The sequence below is a fragment of the Neomonachus schauinslandi genome, chromosome 1 (assembly GCF_002201575.2).
Source record: "Neomonachus schauinslandi chromosome 1, ASM220157v2, whole genome shotgun sequence".
In the NCBI taxonomy this organism is placed as follows: domain Eukaryota; kingdom Metazoa; phylum Chordata; class Mammalia; order Carnivora; family Phocidae; genus Neomonachus; species Neomonachus schauinslandi.
Genome location: NC_058403.1, coordinates 53,823,199 through 53,842,519, shown reverse-complemented (window position 1 = coordinate 53,842,519; position 19,321 = coordinate 53,823,199). Strand labels below are relative to the sequence as shown.

The 19,321-nt window shown below is 34.2% G+C and overlaps 1 protein-coding gene across 1 annotated transcript in view; it reads left to right on the top strand.

The window, feature by feature from the left end:
• CIP2A (cellular inhibitor of PP2A) overlaps positions 1-19,321 on the top strand; it is a 35,305-nt gene that overhangs the window by 3,734 nt on the left and 12,250 nt on the right. Inside the window, exons 2-13 of the mRNA XM_021692511.1 lie at positions 147-294; positions 2,170-2,282; positions 3,129-3,223; positions 3,958-4,054; positions 4,827-4,949; positions 5,088-5,233; positions 8,488-8,563; positions 11,576-11,794; positions 13,287-13,446; positions 15,151-15,292; positions 16,568-16,667; positions 18,154-18,272. Coding sequence (XP_021548186.1) covers positions 147-294; positions 2,170-2,282; positions 3,129-3,223; positions 3,958-4,054; positions 4,827-4,949; positions 5,088-5,233; positions 8,488-8,563; positions 11,576-11,794; positions 13,287-13,446; positions 15,151-15,292; positions 16,568-16,667; positions 18,154-18,272 — 1,538 coding nt within the window. The remainder of the gene's footprint in view (positions 1-146; positions 295-2,169; positions 2,283-3,128; positions 3,224-3,957; positions 4,055-4,826; positions 4,950-5,087; positions 5,234-8,487; positions 8,564-11,575; positions 11,795-13,286; positions 13,447-15,150; positions 15,293-16,567; positions 16,668-18,153; positions 18,273-19,321) is intronic.

Genomic DNA, 19,321 nt, shown 5'->3' with positions numbered 1-19,321 from the left:
CCCAGCAGAAGGAATAGCATTTGACTTTTCTAAATTGGAAAAAAGCATGGCAGTGGCACTTTGGAAGAACTGAGTTCTTATTTGAAATGGAGAAGGGATGGAAATTGCCAATTCTTAACTAACACAATTTAATTACTATTTTGTAGGTAATTTCTGGGCAGAAACTCACACGATTGTTTACACCAAATCAGATATTACCAAGTGAATGCTTGAGTTGCCTTGTGGAGCTACTTGAAGACCCAAGCATAACTGCACCACTGGTCTTAAGTATCATCAGCTTGCTGTCTCAACTAGGTAATGTATTTCCTTTCTCTTTTTCATTTTTTAGAAGATGTAGCATTTAATATTTTTGTAGGGGCAGATTGAGTTATAGTATCTTTTGGAGAGTGATACACATTCAAAAGATTTCGTCATTGCAGGACCTTTCAGAATTTTTTGCATTATGGATCCCTTGTAAAAAGAATATTATACGCATCCTTTCTTAAAATTATGGAACAAAGAATCTGAAGCATAGCAAAGGTTCAGGGGTCTACAGAAAAGGAAGCATCTTGGGAAATGCTGGCTTACTTTTGAATTTAGAAAAATACATACACATAATGCCTGTATTAAATACATCACTCAGAAAAGTCATAGCTAGTGATAAAAAATCATCCTTTTTTGATAGACTACACTGAACTCTTTTTTCTATCTTTAGTTTTTAAATTTTCATTTCATGGGTACTTTTTTTCTTGATGTGTGCTTGAGAGTGGAGGGGAGATAATTCTGTGTGTGATGATAAAATTAATGCATGCTTATTATAAAAAAAATTCCAGTGATCCAGGAATATTAACATAGACCATCATGTCCAGTGGAACTTTCTGTGATGATGGAAATGTTCTATATGTATTTTCCATTATAAAAGTCATTAGCCACATAGGACTATTGAGCATTTGTAGTGTGAATAGTAGACTGAAGAACTAAATCTTTAATTTTAATTGATCTAAATTTAAATAGTCATTGCGGCTTAGTGTCTAAGCACAGATACAGAGTAAAATAGAATGTCTTTACTCATCACCACCAACTCTTCTTATCATTTACTTTGGTAGATAATATTTCTTAATGGTTTGATAGGTGTCTTTCTAGATCTTCTTCTATGCTATAACAAATTATTTTAGATCAAATAAATTAACAAATACTTTTTTTAAGATTTTATTTATTTGAAAGAGCGCATGGTGGAAGGGGGGTGCAGAGGGAGAGGGAGAAGCAGGCTCCCCTCGGAGCAGGGAATGCAACTCCCAGGCTTGATCCCAGGACCCCCAGACTATGACATAAGCCCAAGACAGACACTTAAGCAACTGAGTCACCCAGGTGCCCAATTAACAAATAATTTTGGTTGTTTTTTAAAAAATGGTGTTGCAGAACATCAGATTTTTTTTTTTTCACTTAACATATGTTAGCTATCTTTCCATATCGGTGTCTTTTTAATATCTGCCTTGTACCATATTGTAGAGTACTATAATTTATTCAGCTACTCTCCTAATGGTGGGTACTCATGTATGCTCTTTTTCAAGTTTTTGTTATCAGAATCAATACATTTTTATGTATTTTTGCTCAAATATTAGTGTATTTCTGTTGAATTAATTCTCAGATTTTCAGGTCATTTTTCAATTCGATAGTCATTACTAAATTACTTTCCAAAAAGGCTATGCGAATTCTAACATCTGCCAACTTTTTGTATGAGAATGGCAGTCTTTTTCAACATTTAAATATATTAGAAATTTTTAAAATGAACGTCTTTTTATTTTATTTTTGAAGTTTTATTTTTTAGTTAATAGACTTATTCTTTAGAGCAGTTTTAAATTACAAAAAAATTGAGATGATTATCTTTTAACTACAAAACTTTTCTAAATATGTAAAGCAAGTTTTTCCTTTAATTTAGTCCACATAGAAAAATCATTTGTTTATTGACAAAAAAGAAAAAGCTCATACTCCCTTTCCTTTTCCATCTCATACTATTTCTGTGATTAGACTTCTGAATTGGAAGGTAATTATAAATACAATAGCCATATCATACTTGATATTTTTATACACAGTAAATTTAATATGAAATAAACTTAAAATTATTTATCTTTTATCCATGAAAACCATATATAAAAGTGATATTTGGTGCCATTTTATCTTAACTTGCAGCTGTAGACAATGAAACCAGAGACTGCCTTCAGAATACATATAACCTGAATAGCGTGCTAGCAGGAGTGGTTTGCCGGAGCAGCACTTGCCATAGTGATTCGGTGTTTTTGCAGGTATACACACCTCCACGGTACTCTTCACTTAATACTTGTTTTTCCTTCTTTATTTGCAGATCAAAATTGACGGTATATATTGTAAATTGCTAATTTATACTATATATGCTGACATAATCCTGCATGAATACGACAGTTCTCACCATTAATAAATTTATGAGCTGGTCAATCACACATGTACTACTGTTTAAAAGTTTCTAGAGAAGGGAAGTTTATCCACATCTAGCATTATTTTTGAAGAAAAGCAAATCTACATTACAACCGCTTTGACAGACTTATAAACACAGATGTCAACATTTTGAGATGTAAGCTATTTGTATTAAAATTGCAAATTGAGTTGCCATCTAGTCCCAATCTGTTGAGGAAACATTCCACAAAAAATGAAAGCTATAGATTTAGTCTGTTTAGCATGACTCGAAGTTCTCATACAGATATTTTGTTGAACCTAAAATGCCATCAGTTGCAAGAAAGGAAAACATCACCAATTAAACTGACATGCGGTTTTAAAGATGGCAAAATATGATAAAATATATCTTAGAATTCATGGAATATGTATATGTTTTAGCTTGCATATATGTTTAAGATGTTTAAGTGAACTAGGTTGATGCTCTGTTTGAGATAGATTGTATAGAAATGTGTGGAATCAGGAGATGAACCCTAAAATTCTTAGTAGTCTCATTACTTTATGTTTAAAGAACAGAACCATTTTAAGAAATAGAAAAGTTCTTGCTCTAAACTCTGCTTCCTAAAATGGTGACATGCTCAGAATATGCTTAGAAGTCCGTGATTGTAAGCATGCAGTAGGTTTTTATATGTTTATATTCATTAGTATTTTCTTATTCTTAGTGCATTCAGCTTCTGCAGAGATTAACATACAACGTCAAAATTTTCCATTCTGGTGCCAATATAGATGAGTTAATTACCTTCCTGATAGATCATATGTGAGTATGCAACCAAACATGTAACCAAATAATCTGTTGATTTATTTTTTTTATTTTTATTTTTTTAAAGATTTTATTTATTTGCGAGAGAGAGAATGAAAGACAGAGAGCATGAGGGGGAGGAGGGTCAGAGGGAGAAGCAGACTCCCCACCGAGCAGGGAGCCTGACGTGGGACTCATTCCAGGGACTCCAGGATCATGACCTGAGCCGAAGGCAGTTGCTTAACCGACTGAGCCACCCAGGCGCCCCTCTGTTGATTTATTTTTAAAATAAAACTGTAATAGTTCAGTTTTTCTTGGATAATATTTTCCAACTTTTTAAATTGAGTGAGACTCCAATTCTTGTTTACTCCTTTTAGATGATTTCAGGGATCAAATGGTATAAAGCGGCTTTAATTTTCATAACAAAAATTTATGAAATGAATTGATTTGAACAGAAAAACTATTGAAACTGAAAATTTTATGCTTATGTTTAATCTTGGTAGGAGAATATACTGATGAGATAGCACATGGTCATTCTGACAATTATTTCCATATTTCTGTGCTATAATTGAAAAAGATCATTTAGTTTCAAAATATGAAATGAATGGTCAATATTATTCAAAGCTTGACTGTCTTCACATGTTAATCATTTTTACATATAAAAAGGAGTTTAAATGTAAGTTACTATAAAATAGAATAATTTAAAATGAATTTAATACTTTTATCTTTTATTATCTTCCTTAAAACAACAGTCAGTCTTCTGAAGATGAGTTAACAATGCCTTGTCTAGGATTATTGGCAAATCTTTGTCGGCACAATCTTTCTCTTCAAACATACATAAAGACTTTGGTAAGTTTTGCGTAAAATCTTTCTTATTTGTGGTGAGCTCTATGCTTAAAAAAAATTATATCCATGTTTTTCTTTAAAAAAAAAAAAATTAACAAGAATTCTCATGTCTCATCCAGCTGACTCATCAAAGTTAAGGAACAGATTGACACATAATTAACTAGAAGTATTCCAACCTTTGCACATGTTGTATTTAAGATGATAAGTATTAATAAAACTGTTGAGTACTAAAAGTTTTCCTTCTCAGTAGCATCCCATTATTTCTTATATTGAATAATACAAGAAATGCTAAATCATTTTGTGCTAATAGAAAGGACACACATCACTGGCAATCCCATTTACTTCAGATCTTATATTTCCACAAAATCAATGGCAACTCCACCAGAAAGATCCATGAATAAATGACTGCAACAACTACCAGCACTTGTAATGAGTGAAGACACACAAATGGGGTTAACTGAACCACCGTTAAAAATATGTCAAATCAAGAAAGTTCATTGATTCTTTAAGGTACTTTGTGAACAATTCCCCTGCTATGCAGTATCCAATATTACCTGTTTAATTTCAAATTAAACAATTACCTCATTTGTTCTGTACTGGAGGTACTTTGGAGGTGGAAGTTATCTTGAGCCATGAAGTGTTTGAATAATTTCTTAAGTTGATAAGGATGTTTAATAGAAGTTTACCTACTCTGTGCAAGATACACTTTCTAAACCAAAATATAAACCTAAAAATTTTTCATTCTAATTTATTTAAAAATTTTTTTCTTTCTCAGAATAATGTGAAATCTTTTTATCGAACTCTTATAAGCTTCCTGGCCCACAGTAGTTTAACTGTGGTTGTGTTTGCACTTTCAATATTATCCAGTTTGACATTAAATGAAGAGGTGGGGGAAAAGGTAAATATGATTTTTTTATTTTTGAAAATAGTTCTGAAGTTTATATTCGCTGATATTTTACAAGTATTGAGACTTTGTTTAGAATGGTGTCAACTTAAATTTTTTTGTATAATATACTTTTCCTAATTTGTTTTTAAGCTGTTCCATGTTCGAAACATTCATCAAACTTTTCAGCTAATGTTTAATATTCTCATAAACGGTGATGGCACATTGACTAGGAAGTATTCAGTTGATCTATTGATGGATCTCCTTAAGAATCCTAAAATTGCTGATTATCTTACCAGGTATGGCTCTCTGACAAATTTTAAGACTTGTTTTTCTTTTCAATGAACCAAGATATGTTTGTGATTAATGAAACTGCCTTTTCAGAGTTAGTAAACTTGGATTCTACTAATGGACAAGGGACTCAACTGAAATGTTTTGATGTGCTTTATTCCCATTGTTTTTGCTTTTTTGGCCTAAAATGTACAAGTATAAGAACATGGGTGGTGAGGGGGTGTGTTTCAATCTTTGTCTTAGATAAATAAGGTTGTATCACTGTCTAAAATGTACACATCTTAATCTTTTCCAGCGCCAGATTTAAATCTTGAACATTACAATTTTTGGAAAAATATTGTTATAGGGACATTTATGTCAGTATATTTGTCTTTTCTTTTTTGCATAAAAATGAATAGCATTTTCTTCATTATGTGCCTCTGTTGTGTCATAAGGTAAAATGAGAACATATGTTTATATGCCCATTCTATCTCAGTGGCATTTCATGTGATCATTTATCTTTTGAGATCAGTTAGCAACTGTTTTCCAAAGAGCTTGTGGCCGTTTAATACTTTTATTTTTTAGAGAGGGATGGGGAGAGCAAGAGGGTGGGGGAAGGACAGAGGGAGAGGAGAGAGAGAATACTAAGCAGGCTCCACACCCAGCGCAGAGCCCAAGACAAGGCTGGATCTCACAATCCTGAGATCAGGATCTGAGCCAAAATCAAGAGTCGGACACTTAACTGGCTGAGCCACCCAGACACCCCTGGCCTTTTTATATCTTAAGTTTTCCCCAATGCCTCAGCCGCTTTGTGGTCGTAGGTTAGGAAATTGGAGAAATTGCTTCAAAGAGTTCAATTAATCATTCACAAATGAGAAGACAGTTATGGAGCCCCTGCTGTGGTCAAGTACTGGGGGATGTGGGAGTGTTAGCAGAGATAGGAATTTGAAGACATAGCCCCTAATCTTTGAGGAACATGGAACCAGAAATTGTACAAAACAAAATCCCAAATTTAAGGAATGTAGAAGCTAGACATTAAAAAAACAAAAGCTAACCACAAGGGCAAGGTTGACCACTACCCATATGGCTAACTGATGTTTTACAGAACCAAGAACCATTCACATTAGTAATGAAGGATAGTTGGAAAAAGGGCAGGCAGGGACAAGGGGCCCCTACCTAAGAGGAAAGGATTTTACACCAAGGGCTCCTCCACCCTTTCCCACGTGATAGGTAGATGACAAAAACCTGACTGGGTGACAGGCTCATGGAGGATTAATCAGATTAAAACAGCCCGCCAACAAGCCCATAAAAACCCCTAGACTGAGAAACTCCAGTGGCAACTCTCTCAGGTTCCCTCCCTCTGCCGGAGCTTTATACTATCACTCAATACGCTTTGCTTTGCTGTCCATCACCCTTTATCTGGTCTACCTCTTCATTCTTTGAAGCAGCCGGGACCAAGAACTGCAGGCACTAAAGGAAAAGAAATCCTACAACACTAGCATTTCATTTTTTTTCTTTTCTTAAGCATAGGTGGATAAGAAATCATCCTTCCTTTACTTGTCTTCCCTGTTATCTGTTCTAAGAGTCCTCCCAATATACTCTCGTGTAATACCCATTCTGGCCACCAAATAGTGCTTGTTTAACAACTTCTAAGTAAACAACAAAGGATATACCTCTGCAGGAGGACCAAAATATAATTGGATTTAGCATTTGTAAGTGGTTGCTTAATCACTTCTCCTATAAATCTCTCAGTTCCATTATCTGTTTTCTTTTTATCTAGCCTAAAACTCCAGAATCACCTCTGGAAAGGAAATTACGTTTAATTGTATTGTCTTCTTGTTTATTTGCTATACCATTTAGCAAAATGTTCCTGAATCTGTTCCAAAGTCTAATTTAATGTCTGGGTTCCTAATCAAAACCTGAGAAAAATCACATTTTATGAATCTGTATTCTACATGTTCACTACCTCTAACTTTATTTGGGCAGCACTTCTCATATTTATTCCCAGCTTTCTTTCACATTTCCTACAGTGGCCCTTTCAAATATTTACTACTTTACTCTTGCCACTTTTCACTGAGAAGATGACCTTATCTTTGTTTCACAGAAAAAAAAAAAAAAAAAAAACTGAATCCCATCTGATTGGAGTTCTTTCAAATTTTTGCTCTTAAACCAAATTACTTGTGTTTATACCAATTCTTACTTAGTGTCATCTTGTTTTGCTCATAGACACATCCCTTTATTCTGTGCATTAAATCTCATTCTGTCCTATTTTTTCAACAGTATCTTTTGTCTCTTCAATGTCTCTCATTCCATTGACTCCCTTCACTTATATTTGACTTTCAACGTTTCCCTCAACCATATGTCCCTTCTAAAATCTGTGATCTCCCATTGCATTCAAGGTAAACAAATTCTCAGTATAGCCCTCTAAAATCTGGTCTCTGGGAACCTCTCAGCCCTGTTTCTTTACATTTTCTTATGTACTTTAGTCTAATCACTTCAGACAGTAAATAGAATCTCCAACTTGCTAGAAATGCCTTTTGTGTATCCATGTGGTCTTCCCTCTGGATACTTTCGGCTTTATATGTCTAATTCCTGTTTATTTTTTAAGACTCAAGGGTGGGAAACCTCATCTGATTAGGCCTGCCACACTGAGTCTGGATTTGATATTTATCCTCCTAGCATTCTATGTATTTTTCCATGACAGTGTTGTATTTTACATTATATAATATTTTATGTTTCTGCCTTCATTCTTAGACTGTTAGGTCTCTCACAGAGCATCATTGTCTCAAACACAGGATGCACTAGTCACATAGACAATAGTGTGGTTGGTACCTCTAGTAGCTCTTAGAGTTCTGTAACACAGGGCCCTGCGCCTTACCTCTATCTGCAGAACCTAATATAATGCCTAGCTGTTATAAGTGCTTTATAAATAAATAGCTGCCTAATTTATTAGAATATTTCATGTTCTTTGAATTTTTACAAACTGAACATAGCTTTAAAAAAAAAAGCAATCGAAGTACTGAAAGTTTCAATGACTTATTTATTGCCACAGGAATCATTGTTTTTTCACTGCTCAATAAATAACAAAGCCAATTTATGTATATCATAGTGATAGAACGTTTCAAGTTATAAGTAGAAATTTTGCAGACTTCTATAATAGAAGCTCAAAATAAATAGATGAAAGAAAATACACTTAAATTTTATATTTATTTTGTATATAAATCCTATTTGATGGATCAATTTCATGATTATCATTTGATGTATATTTTTATTTTAAACTTAGGTATGAGCACTTTTCTTCATGTCTCAATCAAGTATTAGGTCTTCTTAATGGAAAGGATCCTGATTCTTCTTCAAAGGTGTGTAAAAACATGACTTTTTGTTTTAAACTTTTGAAAACTGTAATGTGCAAAAAAAATCTTAAGTGTGCAGCTCTCTGAATTTTTACAAATTGAACACAGTCATATAACCATTATATAGATCAGAAAATAGAGCATTACCAATACTCTAGAACCCTTCTCAAGTCTTCATTCACTGGTACTAAAAATTGTTTCACAGTGCCTAATGAATATATATATACCGTGACACAGCGATTCCACTCCTAAACCACATAGCCAAGCCAAACATGTCCATAAGCTCATCAAAAGACATGTAAACAATGTTAAATAGAAAATGCAGTTTTAAAAATGATACTATTTTCTATTTTTTTAAAAAGGTCAGATGCTTAGGAGAGAAATCCAACAAAACACACACGAAGTCTCTACTCTGAAATTACAAAACATTGAGAGGTATAAAAGACCTAAATAATACAGATATACCAAGTTCATAGATTAGAAGAGTTTCAAAATCATAGCAGGTTTTAGTGTTTTTTTTGTGTTTATATTTGTTTTGGTTTTGGTGTATGTGGACATTGGGAAAGTCTAAAAATAACTAGTGCTATCCTGAAAAAAATGAACAAAGTTGGAGGACTTCTAATACTACCAGATACCAAGACTTACTACAAAGCTGCAATAATTAAAACAGTGCAGTACTGTCATAAGGGTAGACAGCTAGCCCCCTGAAACAGAGTACAGTTTAAAAGCATACCATAGCATATAGTCTCCTGATTGATAACAGTGCAGTTCTAAAAGAATGGTCATTTCAATAAATGATACTGAGTCAATTGAATATCCATGTGGGAAAAAAACGGAATTTTGTTTCCTACCTCACATCAAATGTGAAAATCAGTTCCAGAAAGATTGTAGATCTACATGTGAAAGGTAAACAGTGAACTTATAGAAGAAATGCCTAACAGAATATCTTTACAGCCTTGGGATAGACAAAGATCTTAAATAGGAAACAAAAGCACCAACTGTACAGGAAAAAAGTTGATTAAGTTGTACTGTATTAAAATTAAGAGCTTCTGTTCACAAAAAGACCGCTGGTAACACGGAAAAGGTATCTACAATACATATATCCAACAAAGGACTCTGATCTAAAATATATTTATTTTTTTATATGTATTTAAAAACATGTATATATAAATCAAAGAAACACTGAACCCAAGAGATAATCTGAACAACAACAAAAAGAATTGATCAATAAATATGAAATGGCTGTTCAACTTTATTAATCTACAGGGAAATGCAAATTGATAATGTGATGCTACTATGTGCCCACCAGGTGGTTAAAATTAAAAATATGAATAGCATCAAATATAGATGAGACTATAAAAAACCCATAAGGTTGTAGTACTCAGGGGCTGAAAATTGGCACAACCACTTATGAAAATAGGTATTATCTAGAAATTTTGGACATGTGCATAGAGTATGAGCCAGCGATTTCACTCTTAAGTATTTACCCCAAATAGTTAAATATATATGTTCACCAAAAGACATGTATAGCTGTACTACTCCTTTTAGGCAGGAATTAGAAACAATCCAGATGCCATCAGTAATGGAATGGGTAGATAAATTGTGATACATCTGTACATTAGAGTACTACACAGCAATTAGGATGAGTGAAGGGCAACTGTGTGCAATAGTATGGATAAATTTCACTAACCTAATGCTAAGCTGAAGAAAGATGGAAGGAAGGGTATATATACACTATAAGATTCTATTTATATATAAAGTTCCATGTGACTTGTTTTATATAAACTGGCAAGCTGATTAAAAAATTTATATGGAAATGCAAAGATCCAAGAATAGCTAAGATAAAATTACAGTGTCAGAAATCTGACGGAGAGAAGTGTTTGAGGCATTGTCTAGGAGGGGACACAAGGGAATCCAGGAATTTTGGTAGAATTCTTCTGGTTGCCAGTTACACCAGTATGTTCAGTTTGGAAAAACCATCCACCTTTGTAATAATGATTGGTTTACTTCTGTACATTATACTTAGTGTATATTGAGAAGGTATTTTCTTATACGGGTATAATATGTCTCTGGTAAGAGAAAAGAGAAACTGAGAACATTGCTTGCCTTCAGGGAGCGTAGCCAGAGATCAGGCTGCTTTGTTTGGCCATGGAACCAAGTAAATGTATTACCTATTCAAAAATAAGTACTATAATTTATATTTGAAAATGAATAAATTAAAGATTATCATTTGTTACATAGTAAATGCTAATGGGCTGAATTCCATTAAAATCAGATGCCATCAAGTTGATCAAAACACAAATCCCAATTATATGTCATTTATAAAAATACAGATAAAGGTAGAAAGTAAGTGAATAGGCAAAGAGATGCCAATAATTTTTTTTAATGATAGGTTAGGTTGGTAGTATATGAAATGAGATAGAATTTAATTTAGCTAATAAATAGGTTGGTGTGGGATGTTATGTGATGTTATAAAGGCCCAACTTATGAGGTAAAGAACTGAGGTAGAATAGAGGAGCTAATAGGTATAAAGTCAACAATGTGCAAACAATGTGGGAAATAGCCATACTTAAGGTTTTTAAAGGTTGGGAATGCCACTTTTCAGTATTATCCTAAAGTATGCTTTATAGGAATTCTTGAATCTCAGCATGACAGCAAGTGTTTGTAGTTTCTAATATTTTTTAATTTCTTCTTTCATTGTAAAAACAAAACATCTGTGCTTTGAAAAAAAAATTAAGTACTATAGAAGGCCTATGATATTAGTTGAAGTTGCCCTCCTTTGGCTCTCATAGTCCTGCTTACTAGGAGTAACTACCATTAACAAATTTCTTTGTAACCTTATGGTACCTAATCCCGCATTTTGAAAAATATTACTGAAAGAAAAATTGGAAGCTTTCTTTAATTTTTGTTTTAGAGTATCTTCTTTAAAAATGTGTCATTTTCAGCTTCATCACTTGGTTACTCTGTACATTAAAGGCCAATGAAATTGACATTTAACGAAGACTTTATATTGCACAGGTTTTAGAATTACTTCTTGCCTTCTGTTCAGTGACTCAGCTGCGCCACGTGCTCACTCAGATGATATTTGAACAGTCTCCATCTGGCAACACCATTCTGGGAAGCCGTTCTAAATGTTTAGAACCTACTGTGGCTCTACTTCGTTGGTCAAGCCAACCTCTGGATGGGTCAGAAAACTGTTCTATTTTAGCCTTGGAGTTGTTCAAGGAAATATTTGAGGTAATATAATGATAGACAAATTGACTTTTCCATTTAATGATTCTCAGTGAACAGTTTACTTTCAAAAACGTCCACAATAAACTTCTAATTGTTTATACACTTGAGGAAAACTTTTAACTAACTCCCTTTCATTCAGCTACTGAATTTCCTTTTTTTGGGCAAAGTCAGGAACATTGGTGTTTTCTTTTTTTGCACCAAATAACTTATATGTACTCCTTTCAGTGTAATAAGTAAAGGTATTACGTGAGATTTGTACAGCTTGTTGTTGTCTGCCTACTTCTTGCAGTAGTCACATTCTCTTTCTCCATCTTGGTAGATACTGTCTACTTTCTTTATTAGCCTATTAGTGGATTAATATAGCAACATTGGATTCATTCACTAAGATGGAGTGGAACATGCCAGACACTGCTAGGCAATTAGGATACAGACAAAAATTCTTTCCCTAGAGGCCATTACATTCTGGTAGATTCTACTATCTAGGTCATTTAGCATTCTCTACTATTGTCTCTCTTTTTATACCCATTCTGCCTACCACAATATCTTCTTAGAGTATTTCCTCTCATGACTGGATCCTATGCACAAACAAAAATGTATATGAGTGATTAAATATATTCGTCAAAGGTGATGCACAAATTACTTTGTTGTTTTTTTTTTCTGTTTTAATTTTTTTTTTATTATGTTATGTTGGTCACCATACAATACATCATAAGTTTTTGATGTGGTGATCCACGATCCATTGTTTTCGTATAACACCCAGTGCTCCATGCAATAGGTGCCCTCCTTAATACCCATCACCGGGCTAATCCATCCCCCCACCCCCCTCCCCTCTAAAACCCTGTTTGTTTCTCAGAGTCCATAGTCTCTCATGGTTCATCTCTCCCTCCGATTTCCCCCCCTTCATTTTTCCCTTCCTTCTCCTAATGTACTCCATGCTATTCCTTATGTTCCACAAATAAGAGCAACCATATGATAATTGACTTTCTCTGCTTGACTTATTTCACTTAGCATAATCTCCTCCAGTCCCATCCATGTTGATGTAAAAGTTGGGTATTCATCCTTTCTGATGGCTGAGTAAAATTACTTTCTGTTTTATGTTGGTCTTGACTGTTAACCAGTTTTAGCATTTAAAAAACTCTTCAAGATTCTTGATGGGAATATTCATAGTTGTAAAGTATTAAGACCAGTGGTGGTTATTTAATTGTAATTTTACTTAGCAAGTTTAGGATACTTGTTTTCAAATCATGGACACAGTCCACCAGAAAGTCTTGTTTGCAGTTGAATAGCTTAAAACCTTATTGTTCCATTTAAGAAAAAAGGCATCATAGCCATCAAAACTGGATAAAAGGGTAGGTTTTAAATAGGAGACACAGGTCAATTAAATATTGAAGTAATTATAAGAGATTTGATGAGAATGTTGCTGCTTGGTGATGACTATGCCTGCGTTCTGTATTCCATCTTTATTTTTCATCATTGGTGGTGGTTAATTCTCCAGGACATTATAGATACTGCTAACTGTTCCTCAGCTGACCGTTTTGTGACCCTTCTGCTGCCTACAATCCTTGATCAACTTCAATTCACAGAAGAAAATCTAGATGAAGCCTTATTAAAAAGAAAATGTGAAAGGATGGTCAAGGCCACTGAAGTTTTGTTAAATATCCTTTACTGTTAAAACATGGAAACTAACCACTCATTTTTTTCTAGCATTACCTTTACTGCATTTTTGTCTTTATTTGTAATTTCGTCACTTCTCATGCTTATATATCCATTCAGAATTACTGAATTGGAGTTTAAACTATAGAACTAATTCTCAATGTGGAGTCTATAAAAAAGTTGTCCAGACTTTTTCCCTTTATTTTTCTGTTTAAAACTTTAAAGAATATTTTCAGAATGCTTTTTAAACTTGATTTGAACATTTTTACCGCAATTTGAGGTCAAGAGATACATTCTTAAAATAGGTGCTGTGTTACTCTCGAATGCTAATTGCTATCTCTGGATGATTTGTCGTGCCATCTTTGGTTCAGTGTATCAGGGAATAAACAAACATTGGTAGAATCGTTAGTATTTTAGCTTTATATTATAATTTTTACTGAAAATTAAAGCCTCCAGAAATGTTTTAATAAAGATGATATCATACTAGGTTATAAAAAAAGACAAATATTATTAAGACAAATTCATTCATTACAAAAAAAGAAAACCTTGAGTTCAATTAGTGTCACTGCCTAACTTCTGTATTCAGATTTTCTTAGGTCTTTTCTTATGTTAGCTTTTTTCTTTTAGATCAGTTGATTCTAAGTCTTTATGAAGCCCAAGTCCCATTTTGAAAATATTTCATTAATGCGTTTTTATTATTATCAGCAAGGAGCCATTATATCTCAACCAGATCTTTTATATTTACCTGGTCAAGTTTCCTTATATCTCAGCAATAAGAATTTGCTCAACTTCATCCTGCCCTAGAACAAATTCCACAGCTATTTACTCTCTTCTTGGTGTGTCTGCTCCTTAATTTTCCTCTTCCCTACAGCAGTGATTCTCAATCCTCATTATGTATTAGAATTACCTGGAGAATGTTTTAAAAATCCTGACACCTGAACCTTACTTCCAGCAGTTCTTTTTTTTTTTTTTTAAGATTTTATTTATTTATTTGACAGAGAGAGAGCACAAGCAGGGGGAATGGCAGGCAGAGGGAGAAGCAGGCTCCCCGCAGAGCAGGGGGAGCCCGATGTGGGACTCAATCCCAGGACCCTGGGATCATGACCTGAGCCAAAAGCAGTCACTTAACCAACTGAGCCACCCAGGCGCCCCACTTCCAGCAATTCTAATTTAATTGGAGTAATGTGAAACCCTGGTGGGGGGTGGGGGAAGATGGTGATTGATCAAACTACCCACAGGATTCTAACATGCAGCCAAAGTTGAAAAACACTGCTGTAGAGATACATGATTATTTTGCTTGATTGTAGTAAAGGTATCTGTAATACATGCAGGCTTCAGAATTGGTACCATTTTGAGCCAAATTTGACCCTTTTTAAATGACACTCAAATTAACTTATAATATTACAAAATAGGAAAAAATAACTTCCCTTAGTTTAGCAAATATTGAACCATTGTAGTAACCTGCTAGCAAAATACTAACGTCCAGCAGAGTAACAGACGTGGTGTCAGTCCCATCTCTTGCTACTTACCAATCACTTAATTAAGCTCTGAGCTCTAGTTTCCTAATCTGTCATTGAGCTAATGTAACAATGACTATATGGAGTGCGGTAACATGATCATTTGTATGAAATCACTCTAAATACTGTAAAGTGCTATACAAATACAAGGTTGAGAATTTTTTGTTTGTATTCCTTAACAAAACTTACCTCTGTGTGGAGATGATACTCTAAAAATGCATGTTGCAAAAACTCTGACTACTATCAAATGTACCACTCTGATAGAACAACAATTTACGTATGGCAAGATTGATCTGGGGTTTGGAACAAAGGTAGCAGATTCTGAATTGTGGTGAGTATATGAAATCCAGATGGCAAAATGGTAATGCCAAACATAAAAATCAAAAGATCTAGTGATTCCTCTTTTGGAGGGTAATCCTTGGGTATGCACTATAAACTCAAGATGTAGCAGATAATTAAGTTTTTTCATAGTTTTTAAAAAATTCATTCAAGTCATAAATTACATGCTTCAGAGAAAGGATAATCTTAACATCTGTGATTTGTTTTTCATTGTTTAGGTTTGTTTTGTGTTTTAATATATTGTGATTATCTAAGGTCTTTTGTACTCCCTTTTCTGGAGGTTCTTTTTGGCATTGCCTCAGTAATTTTATTTTTTAAGCAAAACATGAAAAAACGGGTCTTTTTTTTATTACTAGGAAATTAGTTACTATTGAAGGTTCCTACTAACAAAGACAGTTATTTTCCTAAGCATGTCAAGACTTACGGTTTAAGGGTGAATTTTCTCTGACAGTAATGAGATAGAGTATTTTATCCCTCCCCTCCCACATTAAGTCCATTAACAAATCTTTATTGAGGATCTGAATGCTAGACATTGATTTGTTCCAATTTCCATAAATGACATTATTGTCAATAATTGTGCTCCTCAAGAACAAGGATTACCTTTTTTTATTTTTTGTACTCCCTTTGTGGTACGAGGTTAAGAACATGGCTTAGTATAATTTATTTGGTAAATATTAAGTATTCTGTATTGCTTAAGGTTGCCCTTTATTGTTGATATTCCAGTGACAAAGCTAACAATTAAATAGGTCATGTTGCTGATGCTGCTAGTAATTTGGTGCAGAAAGTGGAAGCTTGGTGGTATTTGAGATTAGAAAAAGAAACACTATTTCAATTTAGACTATTAATGCCAATTTGTTCTTTTGGGGGCTTAGGTTATAAGGATGTTGGTCTCTATTGTATTTTTTTTTTTAAGATTTTTTTAATTTATTTATTTAACAGAGATAGAGAGAGAGCACAAGTAGGCAGAGCGGCAGACAGAGGGAGAGGGAGAAGCAGGCCTCCCGCCGAGCAGGGAGCCCGATGCGTGGCTCGATCCCAGGACCCTGGGATCATGACCTGAGCCGAAGGCAGCGGCTTAACCGACTGAGCCACCCAGGCGCCCCTGGTCTCTATTGTATTTTTACTTCTCAAAAGAAACAGTACTTTATCTTCCTAAGGTTTAAAAACAAAGGTGTTGACTTTTTCAGAATTTCTTTAGAATTATGGACAGAAATAAAGTTCTAAGCAATTTTTTAGTTATCTAATTTAAATATGATTTATTTTTAAGCAAACTTGCTGCTGATGTAGTTTTGAAAACTCTTGATTTGATGAACAAACTTAAACAGTTGGTTCCTGGTATGGAAGTAAGCTTCTATAAAATCCTTCAGGTAAGTTTAAACTCTTCAAATATTGAAATTTATTCATACATAAATGCTTCCTAATGTGTGAGTTTCTGTTTTAATATTCTTGATCGTTAGAAAATGTTCCTCTTAGAATTGGCCATCAGAAGAAAGTTAATTGCCTTAAGTAGCTATAATGTTCCCACTACATGGTAATTTTACATAGTTTTGCAGGAATTGAACATAAATGCTTCTGACTGTAATGTACAGGATGTTCATGATAGTAGCTTCTTCAGCCTTTTTCCTTTCTCATGTCATACTTTAGGTTTCTTCGTTTATTTCTAATAGCATTGCAGTGAAGAGTTTTTGGTTGGGATTGATGGTGTAGGGTATTAAGGGGAAAAGGGACACATCTGGAAGAAAAGGACTTGATTGTGAGTGATAATAAGATTAGAGAGGGTGTGCAGAGAATAGCTGAGTAACAAATTTCGATGATGGTAGCTGAATAAGAGCTTTAATGTTTACCTTGATAGCCACAAAACCTGATTATAATAGATACTTAGCAAACATGTGTGAATTGAGTTACTATAATAAACAAAGATGGCTCTGGTCTGTATGGACAGGGTAGAAGCCAAAACTGAAACCTTACACAGGAGCCACTTGTACACTTTGGAGAGCATAATGCTTAAGAGATGGGGTTCAGATGTTGACTCCCATCAGTCAGTCACGTCAGTGCAGACTTGAGCAAGCTCTTTCACTTGTCTGAGCTCTAGCTTCCTTAACTACAAAATGAAAATAATGAATCCCCCTCCATGGGAGCAGTTACAAGGGTTACCATGAGGGTTATGGAGATAAAGCCCAGCTCTTAACATGGTTTTGTGGCATAAGATTATACTTGAGTACTTACAAAACACTCAACATTGTAAAATGTAGATAACTATAAAGGATTCATATTTTAATATTTTTTCTCTGTTAACTTAAAAATTGAGTCAAACTGATTTTGCATCAATTAGGAGATGTTTTTCAGAATAAATGATTTGGGGCTTAAAGTACTAATGTAAAATGTTTACTGACATGAAGGACTTATGCTTTAAGTATAATTGTTTCAGTTACTGAATTAGAATTTTTTTAGTTAATTTGAATTTTACTTTTATTTTTGACTTTAATTAGAAATGATTAACTGTTGTTTCTTACAGCCAGATTTTCTTTTAAGAGTAGCTAGAAAAATAAAACAGTAATTCAAAACATCAGTCAGTTGTGGATGATATTTTAAATTCATCAAAATATTTAAGATGTGGTTTTCATAGGTATAACAAACTTCTGCCAGATTTTTTTAAAGCTAGTGTTCATATTGACTGCATAGATAATTATAACAAAGTAAAGGCTAATAAATACATTCACACATCAGATAGAAACCTTTCAGAATTTGCCTAGAATTATTTTATGATTTAGCTCTGTTTACTCACCTTGCTCTAAAAATCCTGACATTATTTATTCTTTGTGCCTTTGGTTTTCTGGTTTCTGATTTGCTTAGGATCCACGCCTGATTACTCCCTTGGCTTTTGCTTTAACATCAGATAATAGAGAACAAGTACAGTCTGGACTGGGAATATTATTGGAAGCTGCTCCACTGCCAGATTTTCCTGCTTTAGTGTGAGTTGTAGTCATTTGCAGTGTATCTCTTGTGGTGCTAGAATATCCTGCTGTGTGTCTTTAGTAGTCCTCGATATAGATAGATTAGAAAATTTGTGAACCAAAGACTTCATTATAACAGTAATTTTTCAAGTGATTAAAAGAAAATTTGATTCCAGTAACTGAAAAGACCAGGTCTATACTCAGGGAAAAGCTAGCTTTAGGTGGGTTAAATATGTTTTCCAGGCACTATGCCTCTCTGTCTCTCACCTCCTCTATTTGACATAGTAGCTTCTGGACTATGCTTACATCTTACTAGTTTAGTTCTTACATAGAACGAGCTTTCCCTGTGTCAGCTATACTAAAAAAAAAAAAAAAAAAAATTTAGATTAGATGTGAGGAAGAACTTCCTCAGCTTAAGAGTTTGCCAGAGAATAAAATGGGAATCGGCTCTAAAGGATTAAATACTTAATAAACAACATAGCTTTTAGGACTAAAAAACAGCCAACAAAAACAAAACAGGAAAGAAAACAAAGAGCTTTCCCTTGCCAGTTGTTTAAATGGTAAGTCTAAACATCACTTCCATTGACTGGATCTGGGTCATTTGCCAATGAGGGACCTTGGCACATACCAAGTGTTCATCTATGAGAACTACATGAACGGAAAATCAGTTTGGGGGCGGTGGGAGGATTCCTAAAGAAAAATTTTGTGCTTTTATCAGAAAATGGAATAGATAATGGCCAGGCAGAATTGTCCACTGTTCTCATTAATTTCAAACATTAAGAGAATATTTGCTATTTTTCTGTTATTGTTAAAGATTTTATTTATTTGAGAGAGCAAGAGAAAGCGTGCACAAGTGGGGGGAGGGGCAGGAAGAAGCAGGCTCCCCACTGAGCCATGAGCCCTGCTCCCCCCTGAGCCATGAGCCCAACATGGGGAGACATGGGGCTCGATCCCAAGATCCTGGGATCATGACCTGAGCCAAAGGCAGACGCTTAACCGACTGAGCCACCCAGGTGCCCCTCTGCTGTTTCTTTTAACTGACTTAGCAAACTCATTTTTCAGAATTA